Below are 25,833 nucleotides of genomic sequence, written 5' to 3'. Positions count from 1 at the left end.
TTTACTCATAATATTTTAATATATTTCAGTACATTTTACAAATTAGCAGTATTAATACTCAAGAATATAATGAAAGTATATATATTTGAAGTATTAAGAACAAAATTAAAATAAATTAAATATGAAGAATATTTTTTAAAATTTTAAAATATGAAAAGTAAAAAATATAGTTCACATTTTTTTAGGTTACAAAAAGCAAGTGTCCATTACTTATATACCCGTGAAAATAACTTTTTTTAATTATTTTGTCAAATGCTATGAAGCATGGACACTTTGTCGAGTTGTTGTATTTGCGTGTTAAACATATTTTGGACACGACACTCATCGTCTGTTGTGTCTCACCGTGTCTTACTAAAAAATAAAAATTTTTTCTTCGGACACGCTTAGACACACTTAAATACCATCACGTGTCATCGTGTTCAATCTTATTCTTAACATATATTCTTGAAATAAATTTAGATATAATATGTATTATTATTTATTAAAACAAAAATAATTTTAAATACTTGATATAATTAAAATAAGACATTAAAAATAATTAAAAAAATTAATTTATATTTTAATATCAATAAAATATCAAAATATCATTACGATTTATCTAAAAAATACTTTATATTTTATATGTATATGTGTCTCGTATCTTATAAGATTTTAAAATCCACGTATCGACGTATTCCGTATCGTATCGTGTTTCGTGTCCGTGCCAGTGTCCGCGCATCATAGATCAAATGTCATCTGTAACACCCTAATTACCCTAAGCCTTAGCTCATGTCGTAAAGCAAATGTTAATCAAAGGTTATGACAATTCTAAGGCTTATATATACATATACATATATATATATATATATATATATATATATAGAGAGAGAGAGAGAGAGAGAGAGAGAGAGAGAGAGAGAAATAGTAATTCTAGAAGCCCGATGAAGGAATAAGCTCAAAAACCGAGTTTCAAAAGCGTAAATGTTCTCATGAAGCTAAAAGCATAAGATACAAGAAAATAGAACATATATAGATATAAGAGTATAATAGTCATAAAGAACTAGCCTCAGCCCGCAGAGTTTAGGCCGACTAGTTATATACAGACATACAGAGTTTTGAAAGGTAAAACAACATATACAATATCTCTTTCAAAGTTGGCCTCTAAGGCAATAAAAATACAAAAGTGAGAGTACTAAACAAAAGTAATCAAAATGCAAAAGATGATAGAAGATCCTCTACTCTGTCACCACCACGCAACTCCCCGAGGTGAGTTACGACCTGCATCTGAAAAACAACAATAGAATATGGTATGAGAACCGGAGGTTCTCAGTATGATAATAGTGCCTGGTAATAATGTAAGATATAAGACTCCGAAATGCCAGAGGCAATCCTAAAACTTCATATCAATCATTAGATCCAACTTAAAGCATAACTAAAATTTAAAAATAGAACTTTAAAACCATAATGTAATGGGGGTACTCTAACTTAGGGAATTCTAAACTATCAGCTCACCGCTGTCCCACAGCCTTCACCAGCCTAACCTAGTTGCGATTCCATTGCCACCGCCTTCCGATCCTCCTCAATCCCAGTAGAAAACACAAGTAATTCATACAAGTAAAACACAAGTAATTATCATGTATAGCAAGTAAATCAAGAAGCACTTAAGCATGTTATTCAATTAGGCATAGTATGCAAGTAAACAAAGCAATAAGCCACATAGAAAATGCACATGATGAATGCCTGTCCTATTGACTCGTGATATCACTTGTCGGTCTATAAATGCCAACCCGACATATCCTCCCGGATGTAGCCTTCCTGCCACGCCAAGAGATATAGGCTCTGCACACTCATGTAGCCGAGAAATCTGCCATGCCGAGGATATAGGCCCCGCACACTCATGCAGCAGGGAGTCTGCTACGCTAAAGATATAGGCTCTGCACACTCATGCAGCAAAGAAGGTTATGTGAGCAGGATACAACCTCAGCCCTCACATCTCAATGTAAGTGGGATTAACCACCGTCCTTACGCTGAGGCCGCGCCTCGACAAGTAGGAGACTGCCACAGTCCTTGCCCGAGGCGCATAGCGACTCAACAGTCTCATCATAAAACAATATATCAGTGGCTTTCATAAATCATTTTCAGTACTCAGTAAAGTCATCTTTCCACTCCGAGTCCTAGACTCGTCTCAAACACCATCAATTCGTAACTCCACAACTCATTACCTTAAACATCATTATAATACTCTGCCATCTCACTCGACTAATCTGTCCTCAAAACTTTAGAAATCTAAGTCTCCGTCTTCTAACATTTTTACCAGAAAATATCTAGTTAAACCCACTTATAGTATTCTTTATGTTCCAAAGCCTAAAAAAATTTACGGCATCCTAGATAAGTGCTACGGAAGTTTACAAGCTTGCCGGGAAGGTAAAACAGTTAAAAACAAGGTTTTCTTTGAAAAATAGGGCAGTGTGCGTAAGCATAGGGTTGTGCGTACGCACTCCTAGGAAAGTTTTCACAAAGTGTGCGTATGCATAGAGGTGTGCATACGCACAGAAGGTAAAAATTTTCGTTTTGAGTGCAGCATAGATAAGTGCGAACGCCCTCAACAGAAGGCATTTCCCAGCGTGTGTGTGCGCACGATGTTGTGCGTACGCACAAATTGCAAATTTTGCAGGATGTGTGTGCGCACTAGAGTGTGCTAACGCTCCCAACAATAGGCATATCCCTGTGTGTGCGTGCGCACCAGAGTGTGTGTACGCACGTTTTCAAAAATTCACAGGGTGTGCGTGCGCATAAGGGTGTGCATATGCACAAACAAAAATGTTTTCCCTGTTCAGAGCACGCGCACAGCAGTGTACGTGTGCACACAAACCAGAAATCACAAATTCTGCAACATCATAGAATTTAGATTTTTGACACAAACTTCCAACGATCATATCTTTTTCAACAAAATTATGAGTTCCATGAAATCTATACCGTTTTAAATATCTTTGAATTATCTTTAATTTGATACAAACTTCAATCAATTTCAAAAAACTTAGCTCAAGATACGATCTGTCAAAGTTCACCAAAAACTGGATTTTACCAAGTTCACTAGGTTCTCACAACTTTAAAATTCACAACCAAACCAATTCAAAGCCTATTCAATCTCACCATAACGTACTACCAAATATCATACTTTACCTTTCCATCTTAATTCAACCAATTCAACACCTATATCAATCAATTTCTCCTCTATAACCCAACAATTCCACAATTTGCACATCAATATTCAATATTAACAAGTTGAACAAAATCTCACTACTCATAAACATCATTTATCATACCTCATCGAAATTCTAATAAATACAATAATTCAACCTCCACATCAACAATTCCCATCACAAGTCATCAAAACCATCAAATGCATTAACATCATCACACATTATTACTTTAACAATTATCGACAACGAAATTCAATCCTATCCTAAAGTCCACTAGCGTAAGTGTCCAAAAATAGTATATATTACATAGAGAAAACCGAAACCATACCTTAGCCGATCTCCAATATGCACAACACACCAAAACTTGGATCCCACAAGCTTCCAAAAAACCAAGGCAACTCCAACAAGCACCGAAGCTCAAACTATATATATATATATATATATCAAAATCGAAACCTAATATTCACAATATACCAAACTACAAGGGTTTATGAGAAACCTCACCTTGTCCACAGAAATTGGGGATGAAACACAACAATTTCTCACTAATAGTTAGTACCTAAACAACCAAAACACAAAAATCTACTCAAAACTCAAGCCTTGAATTTCGAATTTCTTAAGATAGGGCAGAGGAAAGGAGTATGAAATTCAAAATCTTACCTACAAAGCTTAGTTAGAACTGACGGGCTCAGCAAGAGTTTCGCGTAGCAACTGACGGCACACGAATTGGAGCACCGTAGCTCGAGAAACAAGCGAATAAAGATGAGGGTGAATAGTGCTCTTTCTCTCTCCTCCTTCTCCTCTCAATGCAGTTGTGTGTGTGTTTGTGGAGTTTATGAGCTGAAAAGTTCGTTAAGTATGCTTTTATATGTTGGACTTGGACTCAATTTGCCCTCGTCCAACCCGTTTGTGTTTTTAATTCTTTTTCACCTACTTTGGGTCAAAACCTTTAAAATTATTTCGATTCTAAAAGTTTTCTTAAGTTTTCCTGATGTTTTTATTATTTTCACATAATATTAAATAGACTTAAGTCAATACTGCAAGCTAAATTACCAGTACATATTTTTATGCAATTTTTTACTAAAATTATATTTTTTGTTGAAAATTACATTTTACCACTCAAAAAAATTTACTGAATTTAAATTTCACCGTTAAATTTTTAAATTAGGACTTCTAATTTCTCAAACCTACTCCGAACAATTTAATTATTTTATATTATCTAAACTGTCCATAAAAATTATAGCTCTTACATCATCTTTCATCATACAATGATTCTAGCCATCCCATTTAAAAAGTTAATTTGTGTAATTTGGCAGGAATATAATCTTGTGTGTGTAACTTTATTATTTGGTGGAAAAAGAAAAGAAAAGAAAAGAAAAGAAAATTGCAAAACCCATCTTAAATCCCAAAACATGAGCCGAGCTTGTTGCCGTGGCTTTAACAATGACAATGGCGCTATCATCATCTTCATGCTTCTCTTCTTCCTATTCACCGCTCGCTCCTCCTCCTTCACTCCCTCGCCACCCTCTCATTAGCCTCAATTTCAAACCCAACTGTCGTGCCCGTGGCGGTTCTTCTCATCCCAAACTCAAAGCCTCCGTGGCTGCGCCGCCACTCTTCTCCGGCGCCACCAGACATGGCCTCGAAACTGTCAACATTGCTGAAGACGTCACCCAGGTTCGCACTTCTCCACCAATTCCTCTTTAGTTTTTCAATTAATTATAAATTTCAAGTCCCTATGTTCTTTATCCTATCAAATTTAAACTTTAATTAACTCCAACTACTTCATTTGCTTCTCTGTTTGTGAAATTTCGGTAGTTGCAATATTAACAAAAGTGGTTAGTAGCAGTAGAAGCTTAGCGTAGCTCAGGAATACATAAATTGCAGTTGAAGCATGTTAGGAATCGATGGAACTGAAATTTTGTGAAATCAGTTGCTACACTAATAATAATACTAATTGTTTCAATGGTGGTAAAAATGATGAATGAATTATGTTTTGACAGGGGGCATTTGTTTATCTTGTTTTAATGGATAGATGTATTAATTTGAATAATATTTTTTTTTTAATGCAAGCTAATGTAGTTGATTGGAAATACTCCAATGGTGTACCTCAACAAGGTTACAGAAGGATGTGTGGCAAACGTTGCTGCAAAACTTGAGTCTATGGAACTCTGCAGAAGTGTCAAGGATAGGTAATTGTTGTATTCATCACAATGTATATACTGTACATAAAATAAATTCTTTGATTGTTTGTTCTGATGTGATATTATTTTGTTAAAGAATCGGTAATCAGATAAGTTATGTAATCACATTCATAATTTTATTGGAAACTTGTCGATGTGGCATAGTAATAATTTATCCATTACTTTGCATTTCGGTTAAATTTTCAGCTTGGCATTTTGTTATATGATTTTCGATCGTCGAATTGGGGACACATCATGAACTGACATACGTTAATGTTTCAAAATCTCAGAATTGGCTTTAGTATGTTGTCTGATGCAGAAGAGTTTGGAGATATTTCTCCGGGGAAGGTAAGTTGGGATGATTTTTGGCATACCGATTAATGTGATATTTGCTTCTCCAGCTAGTTTTAAAACTTCATTAACTATGAACTGTGATGTAATTTTCTTTCCGAAGTTGAGGTTCGGATGTTTGATATTCAATAAATTTCCGATTATGCATTCCCCAGACTGTTTTAGTTGAACCAACAACTGGAAACACAGGACTTGGCATCGCTTTTGTTGCAGCAACAAAAGGGTACAAACTTATAGTAACCATGCCTGCTTCCGTAAATCTTGAAAGGAGAATCCTTTTGCGTGCATTTGGGGCAGAGATTGTTTTGACTGATGCAGAAAAGGGATTGAAAGGGGCAGTTGAAAAAGCTGAAGAAATTGTTCAAAGTACACCCAATGCTTACATGTTTAGACAGTTTGATAACATGAATAATGCAAAGGTTTAAGTCTAAACTCTCAGATATATGACCTTTGCCTGGATAGCTACTGTTCTAAATTATTTGGTTCATTTCTGAAATTAAGATACATGTTGTTAAGCTTTATGTGCACAAATTACAGATCCACTTCGAAACTACAGGGCCAGAGATATGGGAGGATACCATTGGTAATATTGATGTATTGGTTGCCGGTATTGGAACTGGTGGCACTGTTACCGGCACTGGACGTTACCTGAAAATGATGAACACCAACATAAAGGTTCAATTACTGCCTTGAATGTAATTATTTGTTATTTCAAATTAGTGAAATACACTTATTGGTGTTGTGCTATTGACTTCCACTTTAAACTAACATGGGGTCCTGACTCCTGAATTCCAATTTCATAACTTGAAAGAAATTAGGTGCAGTTGTTATTGAATTGGAATAATAAAATACATAAATGATGATAACTTGTGCATTATCATATTCATATTCTAAATCCCTAAGGAATAGGCTCTATGATTATGGTGTTCTTATGTTGGAGGAGAGAAAGAGAAGATTATGAAAGGAAAAATGGGACTAGAAAGAAGACAGAGAATATTTGTACAACTATTTGCATGTGTGGTTAAACCATTAATTTTGATTATGTTTCCAAATTAAGACTTGAATTGTATCCATTGGTTAGATGTATAGACAATTATGCCTATGGTTAATCTGCTGCTTGCATTTAACAGTGCCAGTGATTCTTTGTTTGTTCTATCATCTTTCTCCTATCATTACAGTATGCTTTATTATGTCTTTCTTAGGTGGTTGGTGTGGAACCTGCTGACAGAAGTATAATCTCAGGAGACAATCCAGGTATGAATCTTTTGCAAAGTTCATAAATGCACTCGTTCTTTTTTTAACTGTTTTGCTTCTTGATATTAATTTCAAGCTATTGATTCTCTTCTCAGCTGTTGACTGTATTCCAATGTCTGATGCAGGTTTCATGCCAAACATTTTGGATATCAAACTGCTCGACGAAGTTATCAAGGTAAATAATAAAATCATTCCTCCTCAGTTTTATACTCGCATTTCTATTTTTGTTCACTGTAACTTCATTGCTAGTTCGTTTCTACTTTGGCATTTCTATACTGAAGAACAAACCTTATGATTTTCTTCATTTTGGGTGATATAGAGATTCAATTATGAAACAACTACTGAATTTTATTATGCTTTATTTTTCTTTCCTGGAGTGTCATCTACTTAAAACTTTATAGTTACTAGCTTTTTCTTTTAGTATGCAGTCCTTTTATCTTAATAATTTGCTTCAGTAAATTATTTTGCACAAACTAACTTGCCATATGAGGACACAGGTTACAAATGTTGAAGCTATTGAAATGGCTAGGAGATTAGCGTTGGAAGAAGGTTTGCTGGTAAGTTATCATTTAAAGTATTTTTGAAACTATTATTTCTTTTATTTTCATAATTTTAGTGTCAATTTTCTCTAAAGTTGTTACTTTGTATTTAGTTTTATTTCCGTCTTTTAATTGTTTATACGTCTAGATTCTAGATGTAGAATTCGCTTTAGTTATTGGTTTTCTTTGGATTAGCATGTTGCTGGATATTGCAACGTCTACAAAGAAGTATGTTTTTTGGATTTTACAACATTCATTATAATTCTTTCAAATTTCTTTATAGGTCGGAATTTCTTCAGGAGCTGCAGCTGCAGCTGCCATAAGTTTGGCAAGACGGCCAGAGAATTCTGGGAAACTTATCGTGGTGAGTTCATTTCTTCTTAAAATATTTTGGCTATCTTTTATGTTTTCGTCATTGCAAATGCTCTGGAGTATTCAAATTTTGTATATATCAATTTTTACTATGCAAAAGTGTAGAAGAAACAACTTAAGGATCAAGCTCTAAGCCAATTTCGTTCCCAAAATGATGCCGGAAACTGCCTCCTCTCCCAGCCAGCCTCCTTATGTATTTCCTGAGATGTCCCCTCTCACTTACATGCTCCATTTTGATAACTTCCTCCTATTTTTCCCTTTTTTTTTGTTGGTCTTACACTACACACACACCACACTCACACACACTAGAAGTAGAAAGGGTCCTATATTCCACTCTTGAGATTTGAACCCTGGTGCAGCTTGATGAGAGGCATACAAATCCTCCATCTGTGCCAAGCCTCAGCTGCTCCTATTTTTCCCTTCTTGCTCTTTCATATACCTTACTTTTTTTTTTTGGTCAAATGGATTGCCAATCCTAGGCATTACAAACTCACCCACATTACACTCACACAGAATATTTAAGGGTTCCATCCACTACTTGGCCTAGCCAAGTCTCGAATCCGAGTACACTTGTTGCAAGGCATACATGATGACCACTAGACCAAAGCCTTTCGTGGTTTCATATACCTTACTGAATCCCCATTTTTTGATCCCTGCAGCCCATTGGGCTGTGTCAATTGTGGCCCAATCTGCAACATCCCAGCCCTTATAGTGTATACATTGTTGAGGGTCTATAAATCACTTTTAGCATTGGGGTTTTTTAGGTGTACCCAAGATTGCTCTGTTTGGTAAGGGGGTAAAAGGGGAGGGTGAAATTAGAGGACACTTTTGTGTAATAGAAGTGATTTTACCCAATACTTCTAGTCTTCTACCTCTTAAGTTAACCAAACATTCTCTGATACTGATAGAATAAAAGAAAGCATTCGGAAATTTTTCCCATACAACTAATATAATAGGTATTGTGAATAGAAACAAATTTCGCTATTTTTATTGCCTATATTTAGATTAAGCTGTAGAGTCATTTTATAGTCAATTTTTCTCTCTACGTCTCCTTTGTAATTGGAATTGGATCATTATAGCTCCTTGAAAAAGCCCATTATTTTTCTCTCTACAAGGCCCAGGTTAGGTTGTTAACAACTTAACATGTGTTTATTTCCCGTCCAAAAAAAAAAAAAAAGTGTTTATTTTAGTTTTCTTATCTCCTTGGCTTTGTAATTAGATCATTATGACTTATGTGTATGGTGCATTTTACAGTATTCCATGAGAAACAGAGAAATTATTCTCTTGTTAAGAATGTTTTTCTGATTTTCCATAATTGAAGGTCATTTTCCCTAGTTTTGGTGAGAGATATATTTCAAGTCCTCTCTTCCATTCTATCTATGAAGAAGTTCAGAAAATGTAACAATCACCATTTAAAGATGTGGACAATTGGACTCGTCTTTTGGATATTGGAGTAGTTTACATGCCACCATTCAAGAAAGTAGCTGCCTTAGCCCTAAACGGTATAGGTATAATACTATAATCACATACTTCTTTTTTTAATGAATTTATTTATTAGTCACGCACATTATGTACACATTAACAGTGATATTTTGTATTATTTTCATCTTTGGACTTTTTGCCTCAGATGAATAATTTGAATGAGACAGAGTTCTTGGGAGTAAGCTCAAACAGGATGATGAATGGCCTAATTTGATGTACAATCCTGATTCCCCCCCCCCCCCCCCCTTTTTTTTTTTTCATTTTTATTCTTTTCATTGCCTTAATACCCTTCACCTTCCTTCATTATTGACTTTATTTCTCCCTCCTATACCATGTTTTTTATTATATATGTAATTTTTTCACCAAGTGGGATAAGGTTTTCTTGTTATATATATATATAATTTATTTTAGCTTGGTCCTATCATGTATCCTGTTTGTGTAGAAATACATATATGGAAAGCATCACAGACTGACAAGAGTATGATAATGGTTTTGTTTGCACTATACTAATGTTTTTATTCAGTGCTTGCGTACTAATTGCATATTGAATCTAAAAATAGCACAGAAACTATGATGAAAAGTATTGAGTGTAAGAATGAAACTACTTGAGAAAGTTACTTAGCTTTGCTGATTTGCTTAAATAGTCATACATCAAATTTATGTGACGATGATAATTGAGGGAAGAAAACAATATTCATGAAATCAATTCTAAAAAGAGCTGGTTAAACTAATTATCATCTAGCTTTTGTATTCACCTAATCTTGATAGTATTAGTAATCTCTCCAACTCTTGAATGGAAAACAATTTCACCTAGTTTTGATTAGCAGATTATGTTGTTAGAACTTGGAACACGTGTTAGCAAGATACTATAAAATATATAATAGATTTATTATGTGACCTAACCAATATATGCTAGATTATGATCATGATTGTATTTTCTATTTTATTTTATTTTTTTCATCTAGATGAGACAAGTAGCAGCATTGCCTCCTCCGGTTTAAAAATCTAACATATAGTAGCAACATCACCTAGTACTAGTAGTAGTAGACAAAGGTTGAAAAAACACATGGACTTGGCACTTTGGATCGATTTTTTCTAGGTCCCATAATGGAGGAGGCGAATGCAACTACACAAATGAAATATTGAATTCCCATTTGAAATTCCCTTCTATTTTGGGCGACTTTTCATTATTTACTTTTTGGCATACTTGCAAGCAATGTTACAAGGTTAAACAAACACTAAGCTTTAGGTAGGATAGCAGAATCTTTATTATCTCTGAAACTGACATTTGTCTCTCATAGGCTGGTTCCAATAAAAATAAATATGTTCTCCATCACGTTTTTAAGGAATCGCCACTCCTTTTCTGCCATCACTGGTCCATATGTTTAGCCTAATTTTGAAGGCCAATTAATGCTGTGGACTTATACTAAGCAAACCACTTCATTTTCCACATTATGGCATCGATGTTGAGAGAGAGAAGGGAAGAGAAATAAGACAAAAGAAAAACTGAAAAAAAAAAAAAAAGAAAAAAAGAAAAAGAAACGTTATTTGACTATTTGTATACTTAAAATTAGTGTCTACTTAAAACACTAACTTAAATAACAATAAAGATGAGATAGATAAAATAAAGGGAGTGACCACTGTTATTCTTGTGACATGTTCAAATAGTTAGAAATATCAAAGGATTAGATAAAAGATGACTCTGATTTTTCAATTCTCCAGCTTTGATGCTCGATTTTGGGACCTTTAAAATCACAATCTAATTAATAGTTATAAATTAAATATGAAATACCAATTTAAGTGTAAAAATATTATTTTTAAAAATAAAAAAAGAGGGGGCATATAGAACCTAATCTTTTATCACATGAATAGGACAAATCCTAAATTGCATTGAAGGCAGTGGGATCACATAGTAATTGGGCCAATAACAATGATTTAGTATCTTGTCCTTAGTCTCGTTTAGTCTTTTCATGCCATTGGCTTGAAATTTTCCCATATAGCTGAGTTGTTTATATAGTTAAAACTTAAAAAGTTAAAACCATAGAAAAGGATCAATTCTATGGTTTTCTTCGTATAGCCCTATTGTAAAATGAAGAGCTTCACAATTCACATATAGCATCTTAACCTCTATTTATTTATTTATTTATTTTTTCGCGGTGGTCCCAATTATTTGTCTTGTACGAAAGGGAAGGGCCTATTGAGGAAGATCATGACAAGTGTGGGGTGCTCTTATCTCACATGAGATGATGAGAGCCATGCAATAATGCTTAGTTAGGTACAAAATTATATTAAACATTATTTAGTGTGGCTAACGGGTGTAATAGGTTTAATTGCACCATTAACACCAACCGTCATTTAATTAAAGGTTAACACAAAATAAACTAGTGTTCGAATTATGTTTATGGAAAATGCTAAGATTAGATATGGTGTATTATAAGTTCACTAAAAGTAGGTGTTTAAATATTTTTTAAACCAAATTTTTAATTAAGTTGTTACGCAATTTTTTTTTTCATAGGTATTATAAGTTCACTAAAAGTAGGTGTTTAAATATTTTTTAAACCAAATTTTTTTTCATACGATGACAACAACACCTCTTTCTCTTTTTCTTCTTTTATTATTGTCATCGTTATTGTCATTGTCTTTTTTTTTTCATATTTTTTTGCGTGCTTCTTTTTTCAATATTGTTGTTGTCATCGCTGCTGCCATTGCCATTGTTGTCGTGGCTGCCGTCACCGCTATGTCATCATTGTTGCCGCCACCTTTCTTCCTCTTCTTGTTTAATTTTTTCTTTTTTTTTCTCTCCTCATACTCTTTTATTATCATCATTGTCGTCATCGACTCCTCCTCGTCTTCAGCTTCTTTTTTTCTTGTATATATAACACAAATTTTAGTACAAAGCATAGAAATTTTAATATACAACACAAAATTTTTTAAAGGACTATAAACACAAAACATTGGCACTCAACCAACAAAATATGTACAGTACAAAAATATTGATGCACAACAAAAAAATTTTGGGGCACAACAAAAAATTTTGGTGTCCAATACAAAAATTTTTAAAGAATCACGTGTCTAAAATATTGACACCTAATCAACACAATATGTACATGATATGAATTTTGATGTATAACACAGAAATCTTAATGCATAGCACATATAAATTTCAATGGGCAACAGAGAAATTTTAAAAAATCACATATCCATAATATTAACTTACCCAACTAATAAAATATATTCCTCGCAAAAACTTATGTGCTATATATGCACAAATTTTTGTATTATATATAAATATTTATATTATGTTCAAAAATTTTTATATTATACCAATAAATTTGTATTATGTGTACTTACTATATCAAAAAATTTGTATACTCTTTGCTGTGGTGCAAAAAGCACAAAAAATGAAAAATGGTGACCTATACGTGTTTTTTTTTTTGCTTGACATGCACGAATTTTATTGAATTTGATTAAAAAACACGTGTACATGCATTATTGTTATATGTTAAGGTAATTTAACCGGATTTATTTGAATGGTGATAAATGTCATCTTTTCATTATTCAATTATAGACTAAATTAGAAAATTAGTTTGTCAAATTAAAGATACGCATAATATACATTAATTTAGTTCTTAAAAAAATTTTTATCCATGAATTAATATATATGGCATCATTTTAGTTCGAAAGATTTATATTAATTTTGTACTTAAAAAATATGTGTGAAATATCCATCTGGTCTGTGAAATATACATTTGACATCAACGTGATATTTGAAAAATGTATAAACTTATTACTTAATATCAAATATATGTTTCAAAAACTAAATTAAAGTATTTTACAGGGTTAGAAATTAAATTGATTTTTAAATTTTTTAGACTAAATAATGTTATTTTAAAATAACTAAATAAATATCATAATTTTTTTTCAAAAAAACAAAAAAAGAAAAAAAAAAAACTAAGCTAATGTACATACAATTGTTTTGATTTGTTCTAATGTACATATAATAATAGTACACGTTACACCAAATTCAACCCGATGCACCTAATGTGTATATTGGTGGATTTTAACACGTCTATACATAAGAAAGCATAAATCTATGGCACATGAAAAATCGTTAAAACGTATCTAAAGTAAAAATAATCCATTGAGATTTTGTTGGCTACAATGGAAAGTAATATATATGCGAATGCACCATCATCATTGTGTCTTTCATCTTTTTGGATCGATGTGCATATAGCTAGGATTTATTAGATTTCCACGTTCGTTAAACAAGTTGAATATTGCATATGCTATACAATTATATTCAAAAACTTTGAGAGCTCATAATAATATGCCAACTTACTGCTACGAAAAAGTTCTATCTAGCTTGCATTAGCTCATAACTTTGAGTTTTTTTTTTTTTTTTTACAAATTTATATTTTCTTGTTGGAATATATAATGACAAAACTTATTTTAGTGTTCAATTTTTTTTAAATTTTGTCTTTAATAATTTATCTCACTATATGTCAGTTATTCCATGTTAAAAAACTTTCACTACCTCATCTTTTTTCTTATCACATACATTCACGTTTTCTCTTACTTCATACATTCACGTTCACATAACTTCTATGATTATCTCTTTCCTACCTTACTTTCTCCCACCTTACGTTACTGTAACTGCAGAATAGAAAAATTTTTTTTTTTATATTTATCTTCTTTTGCATCCTTCTCACTTCACTTAAATATAACGTAAAACCTAATATAATTTGCTTTTCATCATTAAATAAAAGTATAAAACCATGCTTATATCGTTGTTTTGATTAATTAGTGACAACATATCAATGAAAAATTCACGTGAACGTCATTGACCGACTTGGTAAGTTTATGCCAGATAGACAAAATATGAGGGAAGAACAGAGGCAGCAACCCTGACCAAAAGGCATCCCAATTACCGAGAGAGTATTAGATAAGAAAAATAAATTGATACATCGAGTGGTCTAACTAATATGACAACCCTATTAGAAAATTTCACAAATAAATTTAGAATTGCCGCTCATCAATACTCTATATCAGGTACTCTAAGTTATACATCCAATAAATAAATTTATATTGTTAGTTTATCATTTAACTTGAATTATTTCTACAATATATTTGTATTAATATACTTTTAGTATCATTTATCTATAATTTATCTAATTGAATGTATTCTTAAGTTTTTAAAATACATTATTTTCATGTCAATAATAAATTTTTTAAATATTCAAATACTCCTAAGAAGTTGGTCCAAGTCATAGACAGAATGATAATAATATAGATAGAAATTCTGTATATTTATTTAATTAATAATCTATTTTTCTTTAAGTTTTGATTCAATAAACCTTTTATTATTGTCTAAAATAATATTGTTATATATATATTATTATATTATCTTAATATACTTTAAATACTTATAATGTTAATTATTGAGTAATTTAATTATTTTTGAATATAATATTATAAAAATATAAAATTTTCTAACTATATCATTATAAGAAAATTATATTAAATATATGTTTAACAATATATTTGTTTTTAAATTTCCTTACTGTATAACAATAAAATTTAGTTGATAATTTTGGTGTATTTTTTTTTTACTTTTCTTCCTACAATGTTATATATTAAAAGTGCCAATTTTTTAGCACATAAATTTAAACCTAATAATTTACTATTTTAATATAATTATTATGCTACCATTTTAATGTAATTTTAATATTTATGAATTATTTATCTTTAAAGAATAATTATATGCCAACGAGCTATAGCTTAAATGGTATAGTCTCCCCACACTCATTTAGGTAGCGTTTGTTTTGAGGTACTGAGACAGAGATTGAGAGACTGAGACTGAGACTGAGACTGAGACTCACTATCATATTTGTTGGTTCAGAGATTAGTACTAAATTTTCTGTCTTTATCCCAAAATTTTAGTATTTTAGTACTTCCAAAAAGTAGGGACACATGGGACTAAAATTTTTAGAGATGGAGACTGAAATTTTAATAACATTTTATATCTAAAATCCTCTCATTTCAGTTAATTAATTCCAATTTTACTCTTTGTGCAAATTAAATTAGAGTTTCATTCTTGTTTCAATTTCTATCTCACACTTTGCACCAAACAGAATACTGATATTTATTTCAATCTCTGTCTCTTAGTCTCTGTCTCTCAATCTCAGTTTTTCTGTCTCTGTCTCTCCACCAAACGCTACCTTAGAGGTTGCGGGTTCGAGTCTCCCTATCTTTAGTAAAAAAAAATTATACACTAAAAAATAATTATTTGATTTCTAAAAAATTTAAAATACACTCTTTTAACATTCTAGAATTTTAAATTTCATATTTTTTTTAATATTCTACGATATTTTTAACGTTTAGTTTAATGCACAAAAACTGTTCAAATACTTTCAATAAATATATATAACATTGTAAATTATAAATGACAATTTTTTCACTTATAATAAATTTATACGGTTACACTTGAATCATTTTTCAAATGATACCTTTTAAAAGGAACTTAGAATACCTATCATGCATTTATATTTTACGTGCCACTATCTATTTTGTTTAGTTATTCAGAGTTTGGATAATGACAATATTAATGGGTATTCTATGTATTTTATTGCTTCTAATAAATTTAATTTTGTATGTTTTATTTCTTATAAAAAAAAAGATAGGGAACCAAGTGTCTAACTAGTCAAGAATTGAACAACTTAATTAATCATAATTATTTTAATTTTTTATTAAATTATAATTTGAATAATTGATATTAATTGCTGGTTTTGCAAAAATAGGGTTTGTGTAATAACACAAGCCATCATTGACGTCAATCACGCTGCTGTTTCTTCACATTCTTTCTCCACGGCTGTGGTGCTTGATTTTACTCATCAACTCATCAAATGCGCCGACCTTTTCCATCCAATCATCCAACCCGTCGCTACCTCCTCGGTTCTCCACTGTGCATGCCACTGTTAGCGGTGCTGTTCGTGGTAGTGGTGCAATTGGTGTTTATGGTTGCGGTGATTGATTTCACTCATCAACTCATCAACTGCACCGAACCTCTCCATCCAATCATCCAACCCATTGCTGCCTCCTCGGTTCTCTGTTGTGCGTGCCGCCATTAGCGATATCATTCGTGAGTGTAGTGCAAATGGTATTCACGACTCGATCGCGTCGTCGTACCCTCGCAAGGACCATCACATCGAACTGTTCTTACACAAAGATGCTACCATCTTGGTGCAAGGCTTCTGGCATAGAGCATCGTCCATAGAGTTTTCAAGTTTGGAGGGAGGATTGAATAGCACATTGATTGATGTTCATGAAAACAATTCAACGGAAGGCAATGAAAAATTGAGTGTGGGTGATGTTGTTATCCAACAAGGGGCAAAAGTACGTTGGAGAGGCTGTTTTTGCATCGTAATGGATTGTATGACAATGTATTATGTGAATGTTTCTTATGCATGCTAACTAGATGTTTTTTTAGTCAATCTATTTGGAAAAATCTTGTACAATAATGTGGTTATTTGAGAGATTAATGAGGTGTGTCTTTTTCTTGAACATGTTGCATGTTTTTTTCATTACACGGTTGTATTATTTTTTCCTTTAAAGCGAGTTAAACTCTTTTCAACAAGTGCGTTTTTTTGTTTTAATTTAGTTAACGCTAGTTTATATATCGGTACGAGTGGATATCTCTTGGTGTAAACCCTCGAATAACTATTTTGCTCAACTCCCATATGTGTTTGCACTATTTTTTTATTTTTTAAAGAAGTAGTTTGTTATGTAGTAATAATCTTGAGTTGATAAAGATTTTTTTGGGTGTCTTTGATTGAAGGTCGACGAAGTTACCGACATCATTGTGCTGGAAAATGATGAGTTGGAGTTGAGACATGAGGTTTGAATTATTCCTTGTTGTTGTTACCATAGTATAATGAGTGAGTTTATGCTAGTTTTAATTGGTACTGCCATTGAACATTTGGTTTTTCCATTGCATTTTTGCCAGATCATAGTGGGATCAGTGAAGAGAAAATCCCAGTCATAGGAATGTGTTTTGATTTATTCCCTTTGGCACAGAAATTTTATGCAAATTATGCAAAGAAATTTGGGTTCATAACTAAAGTCAGGAACATGAATTTCGACAAGATGAGAAAGGAATCAAAGGTACCCATTAATCAATCTATTCACTGCACCCAAGAAGGTTATCGGGATTCTCGGGTGAAGGCAGCAACTCGGACAAACAGAATACAACCACGAGATACAGAGCAAGGATGTATGTCATGTTGGACAGGGAGAAGGAAAGTTAGACTGTGTCTAGATTAGAATTGAGGCATTTCTACTCCTGTTTGGCTAAGAAATTGGTCCACTATCATGAGTATAGGGAGTTAATCATACATGCTAAGTGTGTCATTACGAATAATGACAAGGCTAGCATAAAATCCAACAAGACATACATAGCACTGGCTAACGAGGTTGGTGGGTTTTCAAACTTGAGTTTTTCAGAAAGGAACTACATCACAAGCAAACTCCGTTGTGCTTACAAGAATGCAGACTTTTAAGGAGATGATGAATTATTTCGTGCGAATGAAAGATATCAATCCGAACTTCTTTTATGCGATAGATGTTGACAATGCTAATAAGTTCAAGAGCGCACTCTGGGTAGATGCAAGGTGCAAGGCTTCATATGAATATTATGGAGATGTGGTGTCATTCGACACCACGTACAGAAGAAACAGGTATGTATACTTTTGGGTTAATTGCAAAAGCCTTTATTTTTTTGAATTTATTTTTGCATTCATCATTTGCTTCTGGTGTTTTTGCAATCATAGTCTACCGTTTGCATCATTTGTTAGTGTCAACCATCATGAGAAGTCTACTCTTGGTTGTGTTTTACTTGGGAGAGAGGAGATCCTTAGTTTTGAGTGGATGTTCACACAATGGGTGAGATGCGTGAGAACTACACCAAGGGGGATCATCACTGACCAGTGCAAGGCCATGGCTGGTGCTATTAGGAAGATCCTACTGAATACTGTCTACTGATAGTACATCTGGCACATACTGAGGAAGATACAATCAAAGCATGGAGGTTATGCTAGGTACAGAGAATTGAATGCTAAGATGAGCCACATTGTGTGGAATTCACCTTCTGTGGACTCTTTCGATGTTGACTGGGCTGGATTCATCAAAGAATTCGACCTAGGTCAGAACAGATGGTTATCAGGTCCGTGACCGTTTACTTACTTCGGGTTTATTTATTGCATATGGTTTATTTATTTACTTTTGGTAGGTTTTTCAGTTTAACTTGGTTGTTATTTTGTTTTAGGAGTGTGGTCATTAATTCTTTTTTATCTTGTCAGTGGATGTTCTTTTCAAAAAGAAATGGATGGTTTCTCTCATTAAGAAACTGGATGTTTTTTAGTTTGTGTTATCGTTTCTTTGGATGTGGTTATCTTGTTGTCTCTAATCGACACTCTTATGCTAATTTTTTTAGACCTTTATGCCAATCGACGAAAGTGTGTTTCAATATTCTTTAAGGATGAATTTTTGGCCGGTATGAGAAGTAAACAGAGGAGTGAAAGTATGCACGCATTTTACAGGGGTTTCTACATTGCAAGAATCCTTTGGTTCAATTCATCCATAAATACGACAATATGCTTGGAAACAAGGAACAGAAGGAGCTGAAAGATGATGCTGCGGACTCGAAAGGAGTCATTCCATATGTATTAAGCACTACCATTGAGAGACAGTTTTAGCAAGAATACACGAGTAATATGTTCAGGGACGTTCAACTGGAGTTAAGGAAAAAGCTTATTGCGTTATTAAATTTCAAACCTTACACACCGAACACAACCCAGTTTAGCATCTACATGTAGAGTCAACTCAATAGGAACTAATCGCAAAGAGCTTGAACACATTCAACATTCAAAAATATTGAGCAGCGGGAGCATGCAGATTCCACCGATTTAAGGGAGAAACACTAATATAGAATCCAAATACCATCAACTTTTTTAACATTCAATAAAGAACTAACAATATGGAAAATAAACAGCATCCAATTTTTTTAGCGGGAAAGAAAAAGATTTTTGCTACAAATAAAACAGTCCAATATATCAAAACAGTAATATCCAATCTAATCTCTATGCACACGCATCTCAACAAGTGGGGACCCTAATGATAGCAACATCCAATGACCAGCAATTGCATCGACCCCTATTCACCACAATCGAACCCAATTTTATTCCGAGGAAAAAACCAGCACACTGGAACTCTGTTTTCATGCATTTTTGGCCAATTCAGAAAACAAAATGAACAACTAATATTTGAGAAAATCCAATTCGAATCCTACAATCAAACCTCTAATTGTACACAGAAGTAAATCCAATAATTCGAAAAATGGAGTGCTTAACACATGATTAGCAAGACAGACTCAAAAGCTTATAACCCATTCGATGTCTCAGTATATGAATATAACCATTCAAAGCAAAAGTATAACCATGTCTCAGTATTTGTTATAGTTGTACATAGAAGTGACACCCTAACAGTTATCAAGTAACACCCATGATCAAATACTTACCTACCGAGGAGTGCTTTCAGGCGATGCTTCACAGCCCCACCAAGAGGAGTCTGACGTGGCGTTCATGGGGGCAGAACATGCGAGTCACCTTCAAGCTTCAATGGTGCGGTGTTGACGACATGCAGCAATAACGGAAGGCTGGGCTGAGCTTCAACAACGTGGCAATGACGACATGCTGCAGTAGCGGCGGGATTCACTGAGCTTCTGACACTGACAGTGTCTCGCAGTTGGAAAGAAACCAAGCAGCTGACCTGGGTTGATGGCGGGCAGGAAATGCGCACGACAAACGTGGGAGGGAGGTACTGTAGTTTGGAGATTTTGGATGATTCTTCAGTAAAACTGTGAAAGGTGGGGTTAACTACGATTAATTTGGTCCACTATGGGTAAATTGTGATGTTGCTTCTTACTTGTATAGTGGAATGAGCTTCGAGGTCCAGCCCAATAAGAGTTGGCAGGAGTTAGCTGGACTCCCTCTTGGTTCCCTAGCGAATTTTTTCCTATAAAATAAACTTCCAATTACTACTGATAATGTGCAAAATTAATACATTGAACAATCCTATAATGTTGTTAATTATGATAAAAAAAATTATATTTGTTAATTTACTAACATGCTACCATTTTAATAATCTCTTAGTACCTATAATGTATATGTAATTTAAATGTTAGTCATACAAATTAAAAACAATAATTTATTTTTAAAACTATTGTCTTAGTAATGCTAATAATTTAAATATTCCTAAAAAATAAATTAAAAATTATAATATTATGTAAGTAGAATATAAAGTAAAACTAATTACTTTTTATAAAATATTTAATTAATTTATTTTCATGCACAGTAATCTTATAATTACTTATAACTGTTCAAATATGGAATGTTGCACATTCCTTCAATGCGCTAAATTATGATAAGAAACCTTTTAATATAAAAATGTTAAAAGAATCCTTACCATTTAAATTATTATTATATTATTCTGCTAGCATGGTATGTACTTTTAGTACACTCTGATTACTAATTTTTTCTTATTAACTCAAAATAAACTCTTAATGTGTTCTTTTTAAATACCACCATAAATTCATGGAAATAAATCTAATCCAAGTAGTAGATGTGAATATAATATAACTAGTTAGTATTCTACATATGTGTTTAAGTTTAGAATCGTGATACATTTTTAATAGATGAATGAATTTTAAAAAAATATTATTTTATTATTATATGCTAGCATATTAATGTATCGTAGTAGACATTATGTGTGAGCATAATTGATCTTAAAAAATATATTTATTTAAAACCATTACAAAAATCAATATGAAAAAGAATGATAGTGCCTAACAAAAAAAAAATTAAAATTTATATACAAAAAATTTTGTAAAAATGAAAATGATACTTAAAATATTTATTTACCAATTAAAATGAAAAATATGTAAACTTTAATGAAAACGAAAATATAGTTAATTTAAAATGCTTTATATTTAAAAAATCATTTTGGTATAATTCACAAAAAAAATAACAAAATAAAAAATTAAATAAAATATATTTCAGGTAATAAAATGATATAATTTATCAATTCAAATGATATAGTACAGTAACATAAATAGTAAAAATTAAAATGATAAATCTAAGCAAAAGCATACAAAATAAAAATTATTAGAAATAAGAGAATAAATAAAATACGAACCAATATTATCGTTACTAATCTAAACGTTTAAAAACAGGAAATAAAATATACAAAATAAAAAATTCAGGCAAAAGCAAAAATTGTCATTTCTCATATAAGATAATTAAATAAAAAATGCTATAAAACAATAGATGAAACAGAGAACTTTATATAAAATAAATTATGATATACAAAGATAGCATTCTTAAAATGATTTTTATGTATTTTAGATTCAAACTATATCGTATTGACTACTTCATCTAAAGAAAATATTCCATAACAAACACAATGTTAACATGTAAACAAAAAGATATAATGTCACAATAAAATAATAAACATTTAAAATAATCTGATGTTGTTATAGATCGTATGTGATTTTAACTTGGTTATAACAGTTGTGAATAAAAGATTTTAAACAAAAAAGTTTTATTAGAAAATAGAATAAAACTATTTTAATACACAATGATTAATATTTCGTTATAATTAAAAGAAAAAAGAATTTATTTAACAAATAAAAGAATTTTTATAAAGAATAAAATAAAATATTTGATAATTAAGGTTGTTAAATACTTCTGGAGAACAAAATTTGAATAAAATAAAGTCAAACAACGTTACAATATTATAAAGTGTAACAAATTTAAAAAAAAATATTTTTAAATATCATTTAAATATTTGATAGTTACTTATCTCTTTTTTGTAATCACTATAATGGAAGTCATTCTTTATTTTTGTAATCATCAAAGTACTATTTTTTTAGTCGTTACAAAATTTATCATTTTTTGTCCCTGAAGTTTGACAAAAGTTTCAAAAATACCTCTAAGTTTTATTTTGTTTCAATTTTGTCCTAAAAGTTTTCGATTTGCATCAAATATACTCCTGATGGCTAATTTTTCAGAAAATTAAAGACCAATTCAACAACAATTTTATAAGAACAACCCTCAACACAAACAAATCAAGCATAATTTTCATGCATTATTGTTAGATTGATCTTAATTGTTTTGAAAATTTAGCCATCGAGGGTATATTTGATGTAAATCGAAAACTTTTGGGACAAAATTAAAACAAAATAAAACTTAGGGGTATTTTTAAAATTTTTGTCAAACTTTAAGGACAAAAAGTATACTTTACCCACATATAAATTTAATACGAGTACATAAATTAGACAAAATGTTCGAGTATCCCACAATTGTGCTCAAAATTTTCAAGAGGATGCAACAATACTTCAAACTCTGCTACCAATCCCAAGGATATGTCATTACTGTAGCGCACGTCTATTTCACTATGAAACATTCGAGATGTGCTATAATGGGGGGAAAAGTCTCTCTTCCTGAGTAAATGCTCCTCAAGAATTTCCTAAAATCTTTCTGGATCCCTTTGTAGAAGGAAACCATTTTAGAAAACATATTCGTGGTAACAATCATGTATTTTTCTTCACTTCGTGTGGTGTGTACATGGACGAACAACAGGCTATAACAGGTCATGGTATATATACATTTCGTACTCAAGGTTGAATATATCACATTATAGGAGGATTTTATCTGGATTAGGGCACGTGACCACATTTTTTACAACTGTACATATATGATATTGAGCACGAGTTGCAGAATAGGATGTTGGAGAACACACAACTACTTGAAAGATTGGTTCTCAAGTTACAATAATTGCTACACCAGTATAATCCTTTTCTCCATGTGTTTCGCTAGCTTGCACAATGGTCGGATGTACATGAGTGTAGTTTGATCATTAGAGAGCGACCTGCTAATCAGCCACAATATAGTCTTCCAACTGCCTTGCAGGTAGCAGCTATAATTGTTGGTGATGACGTTGAAACAATGATTCCTGGACGAGATATTAAGGTGCAAACTCATGTTGGTAGCCTGAGAAGGATTCAGGAATTGGTTGGCTATTATGATCCACTACAATATCCTCTTCTTTTTCTATTTGGAACTCATGAATAGGATATCAATACTCGAAGTCAAAGTGAAAACAAAGAATTATGTCGAACATATTATAGCTATATGTTCCAGGTATAAATCCCTATTTTTTATGCAGTATAGACTTTTGAAAATTCTGCCAAAAAATTGTTTAATGTATCTAACTTTTTTTCCAAAATTTTAAAATTTATAGATCCACACGATGATCATTCCACTATATTGTAAGAAGGGCGACTTCTACAACAATATGTTGTAGATAACTATGTGAAAATTGAAAGACAAAGTTAAGATAGGTTCGAATTAGACAAAAAAACTACGGGTTGAACTATACCAACGCTTATAAGATGCCTTGCACACAGGAAAAATCAATGCAAGTAAATATTATTGGATCTAATGGCTACTTCTTAAATCATTAAGAATTATCCAAAATAATTATTGAAACTATAATATTTCTTTCTATATTTGTCTTTAGAAAATGTTGGAAGAAAAATAACGATATTATCATCGTTGTTCATTTGTAGTCATCGAGACATGACCCAACGATACGAAGATGGAATGGCTATCGTTATTAAAGAAGGTAAGCAAGATATGTTTCTCACAATGACATGCAATCCATATTGGACTGAAATAACTCCAGAAATCAACCTAGTTTAAACTCTACAAGATCGTCCAAATCTAACAACTAGATTTTTTTGAGCAAAATTTGAACAACTGAAAGAGGATGTAATTACTAAAGGTATCTTGAGAAAAGTGAAGAGTTATATTTATGTCACTAAATTTCGTAAAAGAGGATTGCCATATGTATATATCTTGCTAATCTTAGAAAACAATGACAAGTTAATTGACCTAGAGCATTATGATAATTTGGTACGTGTAGAGATACCCTCTAAAGAAGTAGAGCCACACCTACATGATGTAGTGCTAAAACATATGATCTATGGTTCTTGCAGAACACTTGATCAATCTTCACCCTGCATGAAAAATGACCAATGTAAACGCAACTACCCAAAAGAGTTCACAGCAGAAACACGATGAGGTGACGACTCATATCTGCAATATAAGCAACGATTTGACACTCCGGTACCGATTAACTAAAATGTCACAATTGACAATAGATGAGTTGTTCCATACAATCCTTGGCTACTACTAAAGTATGATTACCATATTAATGTTGAGATATATAGTAGCATGCAGAGTAAAAAATATCTCTATAAGAGTTGCTACAAGGGTCCAGACCCGGTTGCAATAGAAGTTCACAAAGGTTCTCATGTTGAAACGGTCCAACAGTTTGTTGATGCAAGATGGATCGCTGCTCCAGAGGCATGTTGGAGAATATTTAAATTTAACCTTTACCAAATGTATCCATCTGTGAAAAGGTTACAAATTCATTTGCCAAATCAACATCAAGTGAGCTTCTATGATCACCAAACCATTCCTGAAATACTTAACGATGATTATTTCTCTAGAATAATGCTCATTGAATTCTTTGCCCTAAATTGGGAGGAAGACCAACAATCTAGGCATCTTATGTACAGAAAAATCCCAGAGTATTATACTTGGCATAACAAGCAAAAGGAATGGCATCAGCATAAGACACAGAGGAGATCCATCGGTAGAATTTATGCTGTATTACCTTCAAAAGGAGAAAATTTGTATTTGCGTATTCTGTTATCTAATGTTAGAAGACAAACTAATTGGGATGACTTGCTAACAGTGAATTGGGTCTAATATTCATTCTTCAAGCAATCTACTGAACACCAAGGATTGTTAGAGAGTAACGGTAGCATCCATGCGTGTTTGGTTGAGGCTTCTATTTTACGATTGTCATGTGCTTTACGAAGGTTGTTTGCTACTATCTTAATATTTTGTGAGCCTATAGATGTAAGAAGCCTATAGGATGAATTTTTTTCATATATGGTGGATGATTATCCATCAACCAGTACTACAACAACTTTAGTATTAACAAATTGGCTACTCAAGGATATAAATAACATCCTCCTTCAGCATGAAAAACAGATTACACAATACAATTTGCCAGCTCTAACTTTTGAAAATGATAATGACAACTTGATATCCAGAGTTATCTGTAACAACCTACTACACAAAGTCTTATGCTTTAGTTATAAAACTGAGGTGGCAAGATATTACGACCTCTAAAAGTAAAAATATATATAATAATAGTTGAAAGAAATTAGTATATTAGGAGCCTTGAAAAATGGTAAAACAAAAATCACAAAATAAAAGCGCAACACTCAGAACAATGATTACTTACGTGCGACAGATTTATACAAAGGATAAGAGTAGAGGATCA

At 32.2% G+C, this 25,833-nt stretch overlaps 2 protein-coding genes across 2 annotated transcripts; both read left to right on the top strand.

Annotated features, from left to right (window-relative positions):
• Positions 1-4,530: 4,530 nt before the first annotated feature.
• Positions 4,531-9,885, top strand: LOC112754722 (S-sulfo-L-cysteine synthase (O-acetyl-L-serine-dependent), chloroplastic). The gene is made up of 11 exons (XM_025802470.2): positions 4,531-4,859; positions 5,265-5,374; positions 5,656-5,713; positions 5,872-6,135; positions 6,254-6,391; positions 6,919-6,970; positions 7,096-7,145; positions 7,468-7,527; positions 7,793-7,873; positions 9,203-9,389; positions 9,509-9,885. Exons 1-10 carry the CDS (start codon positions 4,626-4,628, stop codon positions 9,281-9,283), a joined length of 1,128 nt encoding a protein of 375 aa, XP_025658255.1. The 5' UTR covers positions 4,531-4,625; the 3' UTR covers positions 9,284-9,389; positions 9,509-9,885.
• Positions 9,886-24,710: 14,825 nt separating this feature from the next.
• Positions 24,711-25,250, top strand: LOC114925502 (uncharacterized). The gene has a single exon (XM_029293860.1). It carries the CDS (start codon positions 24,711-24,713, stop codon positions 25,248-25,250), a length of 540 nt encoding a protein of 179 aa, XP_029149693.1.
• The last annotated feature ends 583 nt before the right edge of the window (positions 25,251-25,833 follow it).

The sequence above is a fragment of the Arachis hypogaea genome, chromosome 16 (assembly GCF_003086295.3).
Source record: "Arachis hypogaea cultivar Tifrunner chromosome 16, arahy.Tifrunner.gnm2.J5K5, whole genome shotgun sequence".
NCBI classification, from domain to species: domain Eukaryota; kingdom Viridiplantae; phylum Streptophyta; class Magnoliopsida; order Fabales; family Fabaceae; genus Arachis; species Arachis hypogaea.
Note: the sequence above shows the minus strand (reverse complement) of the source record. Positions and strands in the feature narration are given on the sequence as shown.

What these genes read in the sequence shown, in the direction of transcription:
- LOC112754722 (XM_025802470.2), top strand. Translation starts at nt 4,626, where the DNA reads ATGACAATGGCGCTATCATCATCTTCATGCTTCTCTTCTTCCTATTCA. An exon ending in TGCAGAAGTGTCAAGGATAG is followed by an intron (nt 5,375 to 5,655) that starts GTAATTGTTGTA and finishes TCAAAATCTCAG; the next exon opens with AATTGGCTTTAGTATGTTGT. An exon ending in CGTTGGAAGAAGGTTTGCTG is followed by an intron (nt 7,528 to 7,792) that starts GTAAGTTATCAT and finishes ATTTCTTTATAG; the next exon opens with GTCGGAATTTCTTCAGGAGC.
- LOC114925502 (XM_029293860.1), top strand. Translation starts at nt 24,711, where the DNA reads ATGCAGAGTAAAAAATATCTCTATAAGAGTTGCTACAAGGGTCCAGAC.